This window comes from Anolis carolinensis, chromosome 1, assembly GCF_035594765.1.
Source record: "Anolis carolinensis isolate JA03-04 chromosome 1, rAnoCar3.1.pri, whole genome shotgun sequence".
Taxonomy (NCBI): domain Eukaryota; kingdom Metazoa; phylum Chordata; class Lepidosauria; order Squamata; family Dactyloidae; genus Anolis; species Anolis carolinensis.
In genome coordinates this window covers 301,857,678-301,876,188 of record NC_085841.1, presented here as the reverse complement: position 1 = coordinate 301,876,188, position 18,511 = coordinate 301,857,678, and the positions used below count along the sequence as shown (strand labels likewise).

The following is an 18,511-nucleotide window of genomic DNA, read 5'->3' as shown; positions in this document are numbered from 1 at the left end:
CTGTGATGGGAGCAGAGTGGTAGGACATGCAGTCAGAACCCACCTTACTGGGATCCTTGGAATCGTCACCTCTCACAGCAATCTTGACTCCCCTCATGCTGATCTCCAGGACACAGCTGGAGGGAGGGTTAAAGTGCACGGTGAGGCGGCGGGTGGTGGCAATCTGTGGAGGAACAGAAGACATGGTGTGCGCCTAGATAAAAAGGCATAAAGGAGCCCAGTAACATCTTTGAGATGAAGTGGGAAGAAATTTCTAGCACGAGTCTTTGTTGACGTAATCAGCTTCCTCATAATGGAAGATGCCCATTAGAACTTTTCCCTTCCCTTTCAGTCTTCAAAGGGATAGTCATGTAGTTTGTTTTAGTGTAGGAAGTTATAAAGGAATCCAGTAACAATGTGTTGCCAAAGCCTTTCATAGCCAGATTCACTGGGTTGCTGTGAGTATTCTGGGCTGTATGGCCATGTTCCAGAAGCATTCTCACCTTTCAGCAACCCAATCCAGTAACACATTTGAAACTATCTGGAGCTGCAAGTTGCCTCACTACCTCTTGGAAATATTGTATTTTTCCCATCAGTTTTTTTCTAGAATAATAATAAATAATAATAACTTTATTTTTGTATTCCGCCTCCATCTCCCCAAAGGGACTTGGGGCGGCTTACATGGGAAAAATCCCAACAGCATAGTTAAAATCTGACACATTAAAATTCATAAACAACGTCATAAGACAATATAAAACAAAAACAACATGAACTGGTTTCTATCTGCCCTCTCCTCCCTTGTTGTTAGCTTTAAGAAACCTCTGTGTTTGAGATCACAGGATCTGACCCTTAGAAAAGCTGTGTGGAGACAGTGGAGAAAGGATGAAAGCCAAGATGGTGCAACTTACATGTCACTCTATTTTTAAAATTGTCCCTACACTTGAGCTGTTTTGGTATGGCTGAACTAGTCCTTGTTGGCTATAGGTATTTTTAGCCACAACATTTAACACATTTGACATGTATGTTTGCACCAGACAGATTAGCCTGGTGTAAACCTGCTGAATCCAGAGCTGTTGACCAGGTGGCCCAGGAAAGTATCTGCCCCACTGGACTGTCACCTCATCCGTGTTGCTGCCACTGCTCCTTGCTGGCCAAGGAGCTCTAGCCCAGCTCCTGATGTTATAATGGGGTACTGTGCAACCATCAACAAGGCAGGGAGCAATCTCAGAAGACAGGAAGAGTGATGGTGGCAGTGTTCATTTGGACAGTGAATTCGGCCAAATTAGAACCAAACCAAGTTTGGTCCTAGACTGGACCAAAACCCCAGAATACTCCAGTGTTTTCAAGCCTTAGATCTCTCTCCACAGGTCATAGATTCCTCTGTGAGTATTGAGAAGAAAATGGAAGGTGGCTTATCAGCACCAAAGAGAGACTGCTTTTCTTCTATGAGCAATCTTTGGGGGAGTCTGTGAAGATCTGTTTTGTTTCTCATGCTCTACATAAAACCACTGTGGAAAGCAGGGCCGTTGCCAGGAAAAAAATTCGGGTTTTGAAAATTTGGAGGGCGGGGGTTGAACCCCTAGCACCCCCCCCCCCCCCCCGGCTACAGGCCTGGTGGAAAGTAGTCTAGAGTTTTGGGGTGGATGGCTATCAACAGTCAGCTCTGTTTCCTGCTCCATTTGAATCAGAGAAAGCCATTTCATTCCTGAATAACTTCAAAGGTCAGTACATGAGAGTGAATGAAAGACATTTTAGTGTATACAAGACAGTCATGATGTGTTGGTAAGATGCTCTTGCTTAACTTTAAGGCTCTTTACAAGCTGGGTTGAAGAGATGTATGACTATAACTGCTTCCATGTGTACTTTCTCTTTCATTACAGTGTAGCTCAGAGGATCTTCTGGATCTTCACTTTCTATTAGGTTGGTAGTCACCACAAAAGGCTTCCTTGTTAAAGGCATTTGAACAGAACCCCTATTGCTTATAGAGATCTGTAAGGATTTACCCTTTTTAAAGCTATGCAACCCTATTAATCTGGACAAGCTTTACAAGGATTTTTTTTTTGTGGCAGGAGCAACTTGAAAATATGTAAGTCACTTCTGGTGTGAGAGAATTGGTTGTCTGAAAAGACGTTGCCCAGGGGATGTTTGGATATTTGATGTTTAACCATCCTTGTAGGAGGTTCCTGACATGTACCCGCATGGGGGGGGGGGGGGGCTGGAGCTGACAGAGGGAGCTCATTCGCTCTCCCTGGATTCACTTTAAAAGGTTAACATGTGCATTTGCTTTTATCGGTGACTGTATTTCCCCCATTATCATTAGCTTCAGACAGCCTTATTGATATTTTAAGGACTTACTTGATTTATATATCCTTTTGTTTTCCACTTCAAAAGCTTTTGTACTGAAATAGTAGACTGAAATCCTGTGGTGAATTTATGAATGCACAACCTAGAGTTACACACTCATGACTGTTTTGTATTCACAATCCCTAAATATTTTTTTAAAATTTATATACTGTAATTTTATATTGTATTTAATAGTTTTTAATTTATTTTATGTATTGTGGATTGATTTTTTTATAGGCATCTAATTGTGCCAGTGTTGTAAGCCACCCTGAGTCCCTTCGGGTGAGAAGGGCGGGATATAAATATTGGAAATAAATAAATAAATAAATAGCCCCTATTTTAGGGAATACATGGGGCCCATGAAAATCCCCTGCAGTTGACAAATGTTTGTTTCCTTGTTGTTTAAAAAGTTGTTCCTACACACTCCTTGTCCAAACACAAGGGGGAATTGGGACAGGACCTGCATGTTGCATGTTGCCCCAGAAACATGCAACTTCCTAATTGCCAGGAGAGCAAATCTCCACTGATCATTACTGCATGCTAAGCAAGGATTGGAAGGATCTGGATAGGATTCACTTTGAATGCATTTATAACTACCCAATAGAATTCTGACGGTATCTTCTAAATAAATAAAATTTCACTTTTATCTTGGAAAAAAAACCATGTGTAAAAACTAGACCATCAGACTGGGAAGTACAGAGAAAATGTACCTTCTGCATAGCTGCACAGAGCACATCATTGCCTTTGTGATATGGGACCTGGACCGAACCAAGAAACTTCACCCGGAATTGATCCACCCAATCATTGGTTTTGCTTGAATCTGAAAAATCAAAATGCAAGGCAGGTGAGAGAAAACATCCTACTTATTGCTTCAATCAACGGCATGACTTTCCAGCTGTTGGATACCAGTTCTATATATCCTCATTTCTTTGTATAAGTCAGGATTTTATAATACAAGCAAATGGGGTTAACTCTTCAGACAATGTATAAATACATGCTAAATGCAAGAACAGTTCGAAACAATTAAAGAGATGTGTTTTTCCTTTATCTTATACAGCCACAGGCATTTAATGTACACCTGTTATGCCCAAATGGAACAAAATTTAAACATGAAAAAGATCTTGGAGCATTTTAGAGATTAAATGAGACAATGAAGTAGGTAGCATAAACTGTCACAGACTAAGTCTCCTTGTGCACCTGAAGAAACAGGCTTAGCCCATGAAAGCTTATACTATCCACTTTCTTTCTCTCAGATAGTCTACAAGATCCAATTGCATACTAAAATTCAAACATGTCAATATTTGCAAACAACCTTCACTCTTCCCCTCATACTTTAAAGTCTAGCAGGTTCCAAAATCCTCACAAGGCAGATAGAAAAGTGTTGGTGGAGATACATATCACAACATTGGAATGGAAATGTGTTCAGATATAAAAGAGTTTACAGAAAGATAGAAGGATTCATTACCTGTCATTTGATCTGTATCCTTGGTGACCTCAATGGCATAGTAAGCGGGGAAGATACCCCGATCCCCTGTCCTCATATTATAAGCCTCATACCAATAATCTTCTGCCTGAACCTCCACCAACAAAGGATCATCTACCTCCAGTTCCAGTTCATCTTCATGACGAGGCACAAACCTGGGGAGAGAGAAAAATCACTGGCACTTTGTTAAGCAAAACTCTAAAAGCAGACCCCTGCGGAAAGTTTCAAGAAAGAGGCCTGTAGGAAATTCCATATAAATGATAATACTCTGAGATTTCATCACTTAGGATATGTGGACTAGAACTGGGGAGGAAAGGATCTATCAGTCAATACTGATGTTATATGTCCAGTCCTGATATAGCAAATAGCTCCTCATGTGAGCTGCGAAATCACAGCTGTTCATAGAAGATATCAGGGCAATGTCCAATAATTCCCTGCTGATAAAGTAGCGCAGTTTGCCACAAGATGTCCCTCTGAAGTTATAGTGCTATGATTTTGAGTAACCATGCCCTAGGTGAGCCACATAATCTCAGGCCACAAAACTCCTTTCTGTTAAGTTGCCACTTCATGTAAGTTAAGCTTCAAACAGGCTATACTTTCAATTGTCTGGAAAGGTAATGTTTTCATGCTGAGAACAAGGAGTTCAGGCACAGAAAAGGATAGTATTTACTATGTAGTTACAACAGAGTGGTGAAACACTAGCCTAAAGCTGTTCCTGGGGAGAATGGAATAAATCTATTCCGGGGCCGGGCTGTGGCGCAGCTGTTGAGCAGCTGCCTTAAATCACTCTGACCATGAGGTCATGAGTTCGAGGTCAGCCCGTGGCGGGGTGAGCACCCGTCAATTAAAAATAAAAAATAGCCCCTGCTCGTTGCTGACCTAGCAACCCGAAAGATAGTTGCATCTATCAAGTAGGAGATAAAGTACCACTTATAAGTGGGGAGGCAAGATTAACTAATTTACGACCTGGAATGAGGAAGTGCCGTCAGTGTGGATGATGAAGCAGCTGCTCCCCCCTGTGGCCAGAATCGAACATCCCCTCAGAAGAAGGTTAACTTGCCTCTGCGTGTGTCTCTCAGTCTCTGTTTGATGTGTTTATGGGCATTGAATGTTTGCCCTATGTGTGTTATAATGTGATCCGCCCTGAGTCCCCTTCGGGGTGAGAAGGGCGGAATATAAATACTGTAAAATAAATAATAAAATAAATAAATAAATCTAAGGAACTAATCACCCATCAGACCTCCCCAAAGGATAGAAGTATTACAGGAATCATGTCTGTATTCATCACAACAGCAAAAAGGGTCAAGAATATGATATAGAGAGGTCTCCATGCTCAGCCAGCAAATAAGATTTCTTGATGTCCCAAGGCCCTTCCACACAGCCATTCAACCCATAATATCAAGGCAGGCTAACCCACAATATTTGCTTTGAACTGGAATATCTGAGTCCACACTGCCATAAATTCCAGTTCAAAGCAGAAAATGTGGGATTTTATTCAGCTGTGTGGAAAGAGGCCCAGTAATCTGGAATCAGTTTTATAAACTACTGTATGTTGCTCTGACAAAGCAAATTGCAAAATCTAATAGTACAAACCGTGTTGAGTTTGTATTTTTGACAACTGTTCTTCACCCTATAAATAAGTTGTTGGCAACTTGCTGAGTTCCCACCAGGACAAGTAGTTGCCAGCATATCTAAAGATGAGGGGTGATGGGAACTAGAGTACCATGACATCTGAGGATATGTTGCCCACTACTGGAGTAATATGGAGCAGTAATTTGCATGCATAAGACCTGAAAATACCATCTGCACCAGTTGTATGAATAAAACCCAAAATATAATATAATGGACTCTTGATATCCACTGGGGTTTAGTTCCAGGATTCCTGTGGATACCAAAATGTATGAATAGCCAAGTCCCATCATATTGAATGACATAGAAAATTGTGTCCTTATATAAAAGAGCAAATAGCTTAAACAAGTGCTTGGGAGAGTCTGAGGGTCTGTGAAATGATAGCAGAGTATGCCTACTTATCAGCATAGTCCTTGGCATGTAGAAAAATCAAGGTTTGCTTTTTGGATTATTTTTTCCTGAACATTTGGGGGCTGAGGTTGATTAAATCCATGGATTTGGAGGTGAACTGCATATTGCTTGCCAGCCCAAACTGAAGACTTGATGTTTATCAAAAACCTGCACAGTATTAACATATTAAGTCCAAATGTGTTTTTTCAATCTATAGCCTAATCTGATATTTATAGGTCTAGGCTACTAAAGATGTTTTATGCCTTAGATAATCTCCCTTCAACTCCAGTGCCTGGTAAAATATTCAGGAAGTCATTTGACCAGGGAGATCCTGCTTTTTCAGTGGAAGTACACGAGGGAGGATTCTGCTATCTGAGGCAGAGGATTTCACTTGCAGTCATCTCACCTGAAGACAGCGCGATGAGTCTGCTCCTGCTCCTCCCCATTGATAATGCAAGAGAAGAGTCCAAATGATTCAGCACCTAAAAATGAAAGGGCGAGCGGGAAATGCTACAGCCATCTAAAAATAATCTTTTTTTTAAAACCTAAACAAATAAGACAATTGCCTTCCAGAACCATTTTGATCTTAAATGGATAACATGAACATCCTTCAGTCCAATCATTTCCTGCAGGAGTACAGTAGAGAAAAAACCAACCTATATAATCTTGTTTATATTAATCTCTTGAAGGGTGTCTATATGAGGCTGATCAAATATCTTGAGTCTTTGAAGAGATCAGACAGTTTCAGATAGAACTTTCCCTAGTATTAAGGATGGGGAGACAAAGGTATTTGCTTATAGCACCTGCACTTCTCGCTCTCATCTCTGCTAAACAGGCATTGCAGAACTGTGCAGCCTTTCAAATGCCTCAAACTGGGTTGCTGTGAGTTTTCTGAGTTGTGAGGCTATGTTCCAGAAGCATTCTCTCCTGACGTTTTGCCCACCTCTATGATAGGCATCCTCAGAGGTTGTTGAGGTCTGTTGGAAACTAGGCCAAGTGAGGTTTATATATCTGTGGAAAATCCAGGATAGGAGAAAGAAATCTTGTCTGTTGGAGGCAAGTGTGAATGTTTCAATTAATCACCTTGATTAGCATTGAAAAGCCTTGCAGCATCAAAGCCTGGCTGATTCCAGCCTGGGGAAATCCTTTGTTGGAAGATGTTAGCTGGCCCTGATTGTTTCATGTCTGGAATTCCCCTGTTTTCAGAGTGTTGTTCTTTATTTACTGTCCTGATTTTAGAATTTTTTAAAATACTAGTAGCCAGATTTTGTTCATTTTCATGGTTTCCTCCTTTCTGTTGAAACTGTCCACATGCTTATGGATTTTAATGGCTTCTCTGTGTAGTCTGACATGGTGGTTGTTAGAGTGGTCCAGCATTTCTGGACCACTCTAACACTTGCCTAGTTTCCAACAGACCTCAACAATCTCTAAGGATGCCTGCTATAGATGTGGGAGAAATGTCAGGAGAGAATGCTTCTGGAACATGGCCATACAGCCCAGAAAACTCACAGCAACCCAGCAATTCTGGCCATGAAAGCCTTCAACAACACATTGCCTCAAAACTATTTTAATGCTGGGGGTAGAACTGGAAGATACATGCATGGCTAAAGGGCAACAATGCTCATATTATTTTCATCTCCCGTAAAATCATTTGCCTATCTGCAGATCTACTACAGAGAAGAAGGCACTGAGAAAGTTTGACTGTCAAGAAAATGACTTAAAGCTCTCAGAACAAAATATGAGAAGAGTCCCCACATGAATACTTGGTTAATTCCATAGGTAGATCATTCAGTGCACCTCCTTTTAAGTTCTAAGTTCTCCCATCTTAAAACTTTCCATACTCTTTAAGATTTTCTAAGTATGCAAGCTGCAGGATATATCAATAAGATTTACTGAAGTTCTAAGAAACCTTGAAGACATGACCATAAACTATTAAGATTAATATGTTCCCCATTCCTTTCTGAGCTCAGACATCAAGATTGCAACCAAGTGACCCTAAATGTCAGATCTTGGAAAAAAATACTTTCTTGGACTATGCTTTCCTGAATACCCAAACAGCACAGAACTATACTCCAAAAGGCAACTTTTCCAACCTACACTGAACACATTTCCACTATGCATTCAGCTTGCCATGAGGTTTTTATGAAATCAATTTTGGTCTTAAATATACTTTTTTCTCTTGAAATTGACTGTTTACTACCTTGCAACCCTTTCAATATACCACAGTGCACCAGGATTTAATGCCACAGAGGGATGTTTCAGCATCCTCCCCACTCCCTCCACCTGTGCTTGTTGGAAATGACCCCTGCTTCAGCACTCACTAGAGGAGCGCGACCGACCACTCATGAAGACATTGAGAAACTTCTTGGAGAAATGGATGTCTGCCTCAGGGGTGGAGTCCTCAGAGAGACAGACAGAGTCACGTTTCAGGGCATCCTCCTCATACTCTTCCCCAATGGCTGATTCATAGGGCGAAGAGACACAGTTGTCATAGACGGTGGCTGAATCACTCTCATCACTGTAACCAGAATAACATTGCTTCAGGCTGACCAGTTCCAGCTGCACATCCTCATCTACCACCAGTGTATATTTGACTGAATCATAGGAGAGGGCACTGGTGTCAGAGCTCACTGATGCCCTCTGAAGGCTGTGGCGAGGCCGGTAGCTGCCATTGCTGCTGCCACATACAGTTCTTGATCCATTCACTTTTTCAGGTGAGGACAAGTAGTCCAACACCTCATCCTCCTCACTTATTGAAGTGTTTGGTTTTCCTGCCAGTTGTGAGTAGCTGGAAGTGTCTATGTCGGAGCTGATAGACATCCGGTTGTCACTGGACTGTGACATGAATGGCTTCTCAGACTCCAGGGGGTCAGAATTCTTTTGTACTGGTGTTAAGTAAATCTCCTCTGTAGCCTCCAGTCTCACATCAGTCTGGTAGCGAATGCGGTCCCGATAAGCTTCTGGCCCCCTTGTCACTACCACAACAGTGGGGTTCTGTGTCATGGGACGATTGGTAGACTGTTGCTTCTCAGGTACACGAGAGGAGACAACACAGGCTGGTGCAATCTGCGTGGCAGCTGTACGCCGACACGGGCTCTCCGTAGATGTGCCTCGATCTTTGGTGGAGGTTGTGCTGTTTTGATGAGTGACCTCATCACTCAGGCAAACGTGGTCATGGGGAGGGGTCTGCTCACCTGTGTGGAGTGGGAAGAGAGAAAAACAAAGATGACAGCCAATGAAACAAGGGCAAAAATTAATTCACAGCAGCAGCAGCAGTAAAAACACTTGTTTTATATCCAAGTACTCAAAGAACTAAATCTAAAAGGCTGAGAGTAGTTGTCCAATTTGTAGATCATTACATTACCCATCTGGATAGTCATAATTGGCAATGAATTCATTTGCTGTTAAAATTCTAAATAATAATAAAAATGGCCAGAATTATGTATAAGATTTAGGTATATAAAAGCACCATCGTTACAGAACTATGAATCCCAATACCAGGATGCAGCCACAGCAATTAACAGGGATCTGTTTCCTTGTTGATCAGGATGTAGCAAGCTGCTGTTTCCCACTACTCCTAACGGTCTTCTCTTTTGTGACTTGGCACAATTCTCTCTTACGACAGAGATCACTTGCACAAGGGGGGTGGGTGGCAACAGAAGCTAACTGCATCCTGATCCACAGGGCAACAGAACCATATCAATCACATCAGCTGACTCCCAGTAAACATGGTTTTCCTTGCAAATGTAACAGATACAACTGCATAACTCAAGGTGACATGCAAGCATGGTTTCTTTCATTTGTGATCCACTCTTAGTCCAAGAAGCTTCAGATGGCATACATAGGGTTTCTTCTTACAATAACTCAGTTCAGTAAGTCAGACAGGGAGAATTATTTTTTTCAAAGCCATCCAGTCTTTGACAGGGGATCTGAATGCAAGGTTGAGAAAGAAAGACAGAATTGAAGAAAGAAAGAAAGAAAGAAAGAAAGAAAGAAAGAAAGAAAGAAAGAAAGAAAGAAAGAAAGAAAGAAAGAAAGGAAAAGACGTCTAAAAGACGTTGAGGCAGGAAAGTCTTCTTCATTCACTCAGTCTTTTCCGACTCTTCGTGACCTCATGGACCAGTCCATGCCGAAAAGTTAACTCATATCCCACTTGTCAGTTAAGGCAATTTCAACATTGATTTCAAGATGCAGGACAGTGTGAAAAGCCACTAGGATGATGTAAGGAGGAGGTCCAAGTACCAGGGAATGTATCACCATGCAAATATATATATGTGCGTGTGTATGAGAGAGAAGGGGCGGGGAAGGAAAGAGAGAGAGAGAGAACCAGTCTCTGTAGAGAGATTAACTCACCAGTTTTCAGAGGGGATGACGACCGGGACACTCGTTCCTGCCAACTGTGCTTTTTCCCCAGAGAGTTGTTATTCAGGGTGTCCTGAGGAAAAGAACAAAGCGGCCTTGTAGCTGCACGGGTAAATGGCGCATGGCACAAAGGGGTCCCAATGCTTCCCCCATCTCTCCAGCCTATGGCTCTGCAGCCTCCTTGTCCCACCCACACCAGCCAGCTATTGTCTGTGTGTATTGGAAAAGACAGCTATTCAGAGGGATCCAATGGCTAAGTCCATCTGTTGCTTCTGTTGCTCTAGTCAGAGAGGCCACTGTAGCCAATGGCTGGACAGAAGTAGTTGGGAAAAGAGGTAAAAGAAGCAGTAACAGAACAAGTTGTAAGAAAATGATACTGCCACCAATCTCAGAACATGCAAAGATAATATCTTTGAGTCTGTTTGCTTGGATTTATTTAATCCTGGGGGACTGAATAATACAGCTCTTTAATGCACAGACTGCTTTCTTTTTCTTAACTCACTCACTGCAACTAATGTAGTGAGAGAGAACCCAAAAAACTTGTATCAAATCAAACCTGCTAGTCTTCATCATGCCATGAGGTCATCAATTGTTTTATCTCACTCAGTTTCCATTGTCAATAGTAGACAAAAAATAATCAGGAGTTCCAGCATGTCACTGGTTCTAAGGGCCCAACTACATGTTACACATATAACATTTTCTAACCTGCTCAAAGAAATAGTTATTTCAGTGGAACAGGGGTTGAAAAACACTGAATATGTTGGGATCACTGGCAGCTCATGGGCCAATAGAGGGGTGCATTACCCTATTTGGGGAGAGACCTTCTGCTTCTGGGTGACATCTCATCATGTGGGATGAGGAAGATTTTTTTTAAATTTGCATTTTACTGTAAACTTATCTATGGCATATTGCCTTTCCAAGTCGATGTAAGACAGTAATTCTCAACCTGTAGGTCCCCAGATGTTTTGGCCTTCAACTCCCAGAAATCATAACAGCTGGTAAACTGGGATTTCTGGGAATTGTAGGCCAAAACATCTGGGGACCCACAGTCTGAGAACCACTGATCTAAGAACTAAAATATTATACTTGCAGATACCCAATTTTAGGAAGGAAAAGGTGCATTTGAGATTCCATGTATTAGTGAAGAGAATGTACAAAACCATACCTGTTTGGGGGAAAATTGCTTGAAAGTTCCACATCATCATGTGCAAAAAAAAATAAATACGTAAGGAGAAGTAAACTCCAATATTTACAATAGGCCTTATATTACTGTCCTTTCCATTCCCTTCTTACCAAATTGTGGAAGTACTGAGGCTTTCATCAGATGTATGAAAATCCTCTTTTATTTCTCATATCCACTGCCACTTCCTTCAGTCCAATTTGTGCCTCTTGACTACCAGAGAAAGCTTACCATTTTCTGGGGCAAGGTCTATTTACACACCATTCAGAACTTTCCCAAATCTTTTCTGTTCCAGCAGTTTCTTTTCTACTAAACCTCCTAGAATTAACGTATTTCCTTCCCATACAAATTATTTTCTCAGTTTTGCTTTATTCAGATTTTGGATTCCTCTGTGGCCCTTTGGCATTCATATTTTGATTCTCCTAACATTTCCAAAAATACAATGAAACCTGTTGGAGTTTTTGGAGAATTCAGGTGTCAGTGTCTCTAGCTCTTTTCTCTGCACAGTACTGAGTTTCCACATGCAAGAAAGCCCTGGCACTTGCAGGCTGTATGGAAGAATAAGCAGGAGACATACTGTTTCAAGATCATGCCAGTTCTCTCTCCAGCCAAAGAAAGAGAGAGGCTATCAAGAGTAGCTTTGAAATCTGCATTGACACAAAAGAGTCCCATGTCCCCCTTTCCTATTGTGAGGCATCTATGACCATCACACAGGCTGCAAGCCATTTTGAATATTCATGGAGTCAGCTCCATTCCTGAGAAATCATATACTTATAAGGGCGCAGCAGGAGAAGAGAGAGCTCTTTCTATGACTAAAAGATTACCAGAACACGGAATTATGAGATCATATTCTCATAGCAGGAATCATCAGAACAGTGGGCAATAGTTTCAGTATGATAAAGACATTTTGCATGATTTGAATCACAAGTCAAGAAACTAGAATGACAAGGACAACATGAGAAATATATCTATATCTTCAACCAGCCCATCCTTGCTGCCACCTCTTGCCTTCATTTTGTATATATGGGATGGAGGGGGTCTAGCATAGCACAAAAAAAGCTTGGCTTTGCTTATTAAACAGGGACAGATAGGCCAGATAAAAACAAAACCTGAAAAAATGAAATACAATTAAATCTTGGGAGTCTATGTCACCTCCCTCTCTCCCAAGAGAGTGCCTTAGCATCCACCTCCCCTGGTGCAAAGCAGTCCCTCGGTACTGCAATGAAGCAATAGTCTGATGCAGTCTCAAAAAAACCTCCCAACACACCAGGGCATTTTGACACTGTGCCCAGTGAGCATAATTCCTAAAGATCAACTCACTGTTTTTGGCAGGAAGAGAGATTTGGTTTTGTGATAACATTATCAATGGTACTTCACACCAGTTATAATCTATAAAACAACAAATGGGAAATGCTGGAGATGTAACTGTGCAAAAAGCTTGTTTCTGTTTGCGCATATATTTCTGTTTGCACATATATTTTTCAAACATTGGGAAAATATGGTATTATCAAAACAATAAAAGAGAACTCTTGTCATTTTATCCAATAGGATGTTACAATCTTACTGAATTACTTGAAAGAGATTTTGGAACAGACAGATGCAGATTTCAAGCATTTAAAGTCAGGAGGCTTAAATGACTTTTGATCCATTCTTCTGCTGTTTATGTGAAAGTTTGACTATTGCTAATGTAGAAGAAAAGCATCTATAATGAGAATGCATTAACTGCAGACTATATTTAAGAAAAAGGTAATTGTAAACTACCTCTGAGTATTCCTTGAGTAAGAAAACCCCAAAATTCATGGGATTGCACTAAGTCAGCAACAGGTGACTTAAAGGCATATAGGGGGATGGAGAAAGGAGGGATGGAAACATGTTGCAAGCTTATTGAAAATTAGTTAAAAAATGCTTTTAATATGTTTCTGTCCCTCCTTACTCTCTACATGTAGACACATATGAGCATCACTCCTGGGGGTGGAAAACAATATGTACTGGAACTGACTCTTTAAAGTCACAGTTTGGGTCATGGAATTTCAAGAACTCAGGCAATGTCTTATCTTAAGCTGCATGCAAAATTTGTCAAAATAAAACAAACATTCTGCCTTCCAATATCTTATTTAAATAAAGGAATTCTGATTTTATGTTTCAAGGGATTTTTTTTAAGTTCTGGCCCTTAAAGGGTTACACAGAGAGCACAGCTCTTCCTGCCTCCACAATGCCTCCTACATCTGGTCTGACAGACCAGCACAAATAGCTTGGAAAGAAGTCTGCTGACATAGCCGACTGGCCTGGAAACTCCTGCTCTGTTCATTTGGAAGCCTTCCGTCCAAATTTTGTGTTGCTCTCTAACTGACAAATTCAAGAGAAGGGGATGACATAAAAGCTTCAGTTAATCTAGAGATGCATTCAGCAATCCCTCTAAGTGAGAAGTGCAGTGAGGTTGTAGCTTCAGCAAGTCAAGGGTTTCACATAGTTTAGTAGATGGAGAAAAGGAGGGAGACATTTCTCCAAGAAATGACTCATTTCTGTGAGCTTTTCCCAGAAAAAGGTGATGAAAATAATAATAATACCCTCAAGAGATCTGACAGAAGTTGACGTTAACCAGCTGTCTCTATAGCCAAATGCCATCTCTGTGGATATGGCATACATTTATCTCATTCAGTGAGGTCATGTAGCATACCTATAATTACTTTCATCACCAACCCAACATCTGCCACTCTTAACCACTATCCAATAATGCCATTACACATCCATTCACACATGTAAATGAAACTATATGAATAGATTAAGACAACATCACTCTCCTCTCTCATATGTGAGAACTGCCTTCCTATATACATAAAAGATTGAAACTCCAAGAGAATAGCAGAAAGAAAGAACTTGATTGTAAGATAGTGGAAGAATAGGATACTAGCATTAGATAATTCCACTATCTTTTTGGTGTTTCTTAACCTAAGAAGACCTATTATTCATACCCCTTCCCTCTTCTTTCCCTTCAAATTGTAGACGTTCTCTATCTGGAAAATGTTCCCTAAGACTTATTTTCCCACTCCTCAGAGTCATGACAACAGCTCAACTCCTTTGTGGCTTCTATAACGTACAATGAACTATCCAATTCTTCCTCTTTTGAAGGAATCTGGTGCAGCATTTTAATCATTCAGTTCTATGGGATAGTGGAGTTAAAGTTGAATTTCATAGCTAAATATATAAATATTTCATAGCCAGTACTTTCCACACCAAGCCCAATAGATCAGCCACACCACCACCTTGGCTCACCCTAGTCATTAAAATATCTGCATCAACATCTGCTTCCTCAAGAAGCAAACCCTTGGTACGAAACACACAGCATTGCTTCATCCTTTGTATTTATAAGCATAGTATTACATCTAGGGAAGAAAACAAATTGCACAACAATAGGATGGCTTGAATGTAGGATCTAGGGGTCTTAGTAGACCAACAGCTAAACACAAGTCAACAATGTGGGACAATGACAAAAATGTCAATTAAATTTTAGCCTACACCAACAGGAGATTCTGGTTACATATCAGGAAGACCTTTTTCTTTTACCACAAGAGCTGTTAGGCAGTGGAACAGACTGTCTTAGAGAGTGGCAAGTCTCCATCTTGTTTAAACAAAAGTTGGATGGGCATCTTTCAGGAGTGCTTTAGTGGCCTTTGTGCTCACTTCCAGCTTTATGATACTATGGCATGATTTGTAAATGTACATTTAAAAAGGTAATTGGGAGTGGGACATGTTTCAAAGCATATATATCAGACAGAACCGGAATTGGCTAGAAGATCTAATTCTCATAGTATATTTTAAAAGCCACACTCTGAATGTCAAAGGGTTTCTGGAAGTTAATTTACAAAGATTTGTTAAGAGCAGAATCATAGAGCTGAAAGGAATTGCAAGCCTAATCTAGTCCATTCTGCTGCCAGTGCAAGACACAAACAGCTCAAGCATCTTTCAAAAATGGTCATCAAAGGTCTGTTTAACAATCTTCAGTGAAAGAGACTCCACCATATTTAGAGATATTCCATTGTCAAATGACTCCTTACATTAGGATTTTTAAAAGTTGGGATATCACTCCTTGTAATTTGAATTCATTGCTCTGGATCCTATCCGTTGGAGCTTTTCAAGCTTGATTTATCTTCCACATGACAGAATTTTAGATTTTTTAAATCGTGTCAGAAGTGACTTGAGAACATGCTGCAAGTCGCTTCTGGTGTGAGAGAATTGGCCGTCTACAGAGAAGTTGCCCAGGGGACGCCCGGATGTGTTACCATCCTGCTGGGAGGCTTCTCTCATGTCCCCGCAAGCTAGAGCTGACAGACGGGAGCTCACCCCATGTAATAATGCTCAAAATCAGACTCAGTTCATCTCCCCAAACAAAATTTTGCTGTAAAAGGGATTAACCACCTCCGTATTGCACACAAAACAGAACTCTGCCAAAGGTAGTCACTACTACCAATTTCATTATTTCAGGAAATATAGTTACCTACTCTGCAAATTGTGCCTATCCTTAGTTAGAAACCCTGCCCTGTAACTCATCAGGACTTGATCTAATGCAGACACGGCTAGCTCTTAGCTCCGAAATGAAGGAACCTCTGGGCATACTTAAAACATACTGATTTTGGCTTAATAATTCATTCTAATGACAACACATTTCACATCTGGGATGGTAGAAGCACTGTTAGATTTGTTTTTTCATGTCAGGAGTGACATGATAAACTGCAAGTTGCTTTTGGTGTGAAAGAATTGGCCATCTGCAAGGACGTTGCCCAGGGGATGCTCGGATGTTTGATGTTTTTACCATCCTTATGGGAGGCTTCTCTCATTCTCCGCATGGGGAGCTGGAGCTGATAGCGTGAGCTCATCCATGCTTTCCCCAGATTCGAACCGGCAACCTTCAGGTCAGCAACCCAGCCTTCAAGTCATCAGTCTTGCCAGCACAAAGGTTTAACTAACTGTGACACCAGGAGCAATATCTTGAGCTCCAGAACCTCTCATTTCAGGAGTCTGGATTACCTGTCCTTTACATTTCTAATCCTAAGGCATCTATGCTGCCAGTAAATCCACTAAAACCTGAAGGTCCAGAACATCCCCAAAGGTCACTGACAGACTTCCCAAGCCCAACAGTGTTGGCACATTCTGTCCCTTAAGTTATGTATCTAAAAGGAAGAAGCATTGGAAAGGATGGATGCTAGAATTTAGTGAGGTATCTGTATTTGTCCTTCAAGTTGCCTGTCGATCATTAATTTCATAGGGCTTTCATAGGTAAGGCATACTTTAAAGTGGTTTTGCTGGTTCCTTTCTTTCATATCTAACCTACAGATGGCTGTCATTTATTCATGTACAAACCAGAGCTGACCCTGATAAGCTTCCAAAATCAGACAGCCTTCATGTCAAACCCTATTATGGAGATGGGGGTTCTTTATTTATTGTTCAGCCATTGATTTCTTTGGAAGGGGACAAAAGCAAGGAAAGTAGAATCCTCCCCAACCTAATAACAATAAAAAAGTGAAATAGTGGGTGCCCCCCTTACCCGCTTTGCAATGGGGAAGAGGAGATCTTTAACACACACTGCTCTTCCTCACAAGCCAGGTGAAACAGTGCTTTCCCCCTCCTTGGCAAAGGAGAGGGGGAGATCTCTAATGCTACCCCACCACACACACATACACACACTGCACTTCCTCACAAGCCAAGACTCACCTGTGTCCGAGGCACCTGTGGGAAGAGATTGAGGGTGGTGGGCCTCTTGGGCCGGTAGGTGTCCATGGTGACAGGTGGCGTCTCCTTATTGATGGGCTCGGGTGCCGTCCCTTCGTCACCTGGGGTCTCTCCAGTAGCATCAATGAGGTCTAGCTGGAGCATCTCCGCCTGGAGACGGCTGGCCTCCCCTCCGCCCACTCCCAGCACGCTGCTGGCCTGCAGATTGACATGGCCCTGCCAGGGATAAAAGGAGAGAGAGAGATAGAGAGAGAGAGAACAGAGAGGGATCATGAGACTATGAGAGGAGAGGCGGAGGGAGGAGGAGAGGTCAAGCAGTCACGTCGCATCGCATCGCATCTGCAGCCGTCACGGGTGGGGGCAGAGCAAACAGAGTCCCCCCAGCTTCGGGAAAGGGTGGCTGCATCCAAAGAGTCAGCCTCCAAACTGGATGCTCAAAACAGGCAATCTCTCACCATGTCAAAGCTGCTCGGAAATCTATCTGACGACAAACCTGGCACTCTTCCCCCTTTCCCCACCCCTTGCAAGCTAATAACAGCATCTACTTTCCACTACACTCACCCTGTCTTCTTAACAAGATTTGCCAGCCAGACTAAGGTGCATCTGCATTGTAAAAATAGTGCAGTTTGACATCACTTTGATGGCCATGGCTTAATGCTAGGGAATTGTAGGAATTGTAGTTTTACAAGGCCTTTAGCCTTCTTTGCCAAAGAGTGCTGGTGCCTCACCAAACTACAATTCCACAATGCTGAGCCATGGCAGTCTGGGTGGTACTAAACTGCATTAATTCTACAGTGTAGATGCACCCCTAGTCTTCTAGGTCCTAGCCCAACAATCATATCATATCAAGCCATGGCAGTGAAAGTGGTGTCAAACTGCATTCATCTTACAGTTTTGATGCATCTATAGGATAAATCTGTATCAAGACTACAGAGTTGGCAGTTTCACACAGTGAATGTGGAGGGATTGTGCTTTGCATATGCACGGTGGGGGGATGGTGGGGGTTTATGGCTTATTTACATAATCTGGGATCTTAAGGATGCAAATCAATCCCTCAACCTGGAAAAGTAAATATTTAGGACAAAGCTTGTTTCCTTCAATACTAGTTTTCTGCCTGCAGATTGTCTGCAACAATGTTGTTATTTATTACTTCTCTTGTGTGCATTCAAGTTGTTTCCATTTGTGACAATGCTATCACAGGGTTTTCAGGGGCTTTTTTCGTGTCAAGAGCAACATGAGAAACTGCAAGTCACTTCTGGCGTTAGAGAATTGGCTGCTTGCAAGGACGTTGCCCAGGGGACGCCCGGATGCTTTGATGTTTTACCATCCTTGTGGGAGGCTTCTCTCATGTTCCCGCATGGAGCTGGAGCTGACAGAGGGAGCTCATCCACATTCTCCCCAGGCTGGAATCAAACCGG

The 18,511-nt window shown here is 41.8% G+C and overlaps 1 protein-coding gene across 2 annotated transcripts in view; it reads right to left on the bottom strand.

The window, feature by feature from the left end:
• Positions 1-18,511, bottom strand: part of mapk8ip1 (mitogen-activated protein kinase 8 interacting protein 1) — a 56,631-nt gene that overhangs the window by 7,311 nt on the left and 30,809 nt on the right. For both annotated transcript variants that reach the window (XM_008105587.3, XM_008105589.3), the window contains exons 3-9: positions 17,076-17,309; positions 10,178-10,259; positions 8,146-9,018; positions 6,231-6,306; positions 3,788-3,960; positions 3,033-3,142; positions 44-163 (exon numbers count right to left, since the gene is read on the bottom strand). In XM_008105587.3, coding sequence (XP_008103794.1) covers positions 44-163; positions 3,033-3,142; positions 3,788-3,960; positions 6,231-6,306; positions 8,146-9,018; positions 10,178-10,259; positions 17,076-17,309 — 1,668 coding nt within the window. The remainder of the gene's footprint in view (positions 1-43; positions 164-3,032; positions 3,143-3,787; positions 3,961-6,230; positions 6,307-8,145; positions 9,019-10,177; positions 10,260-17,075; positions 17,310-18,511) is intronic.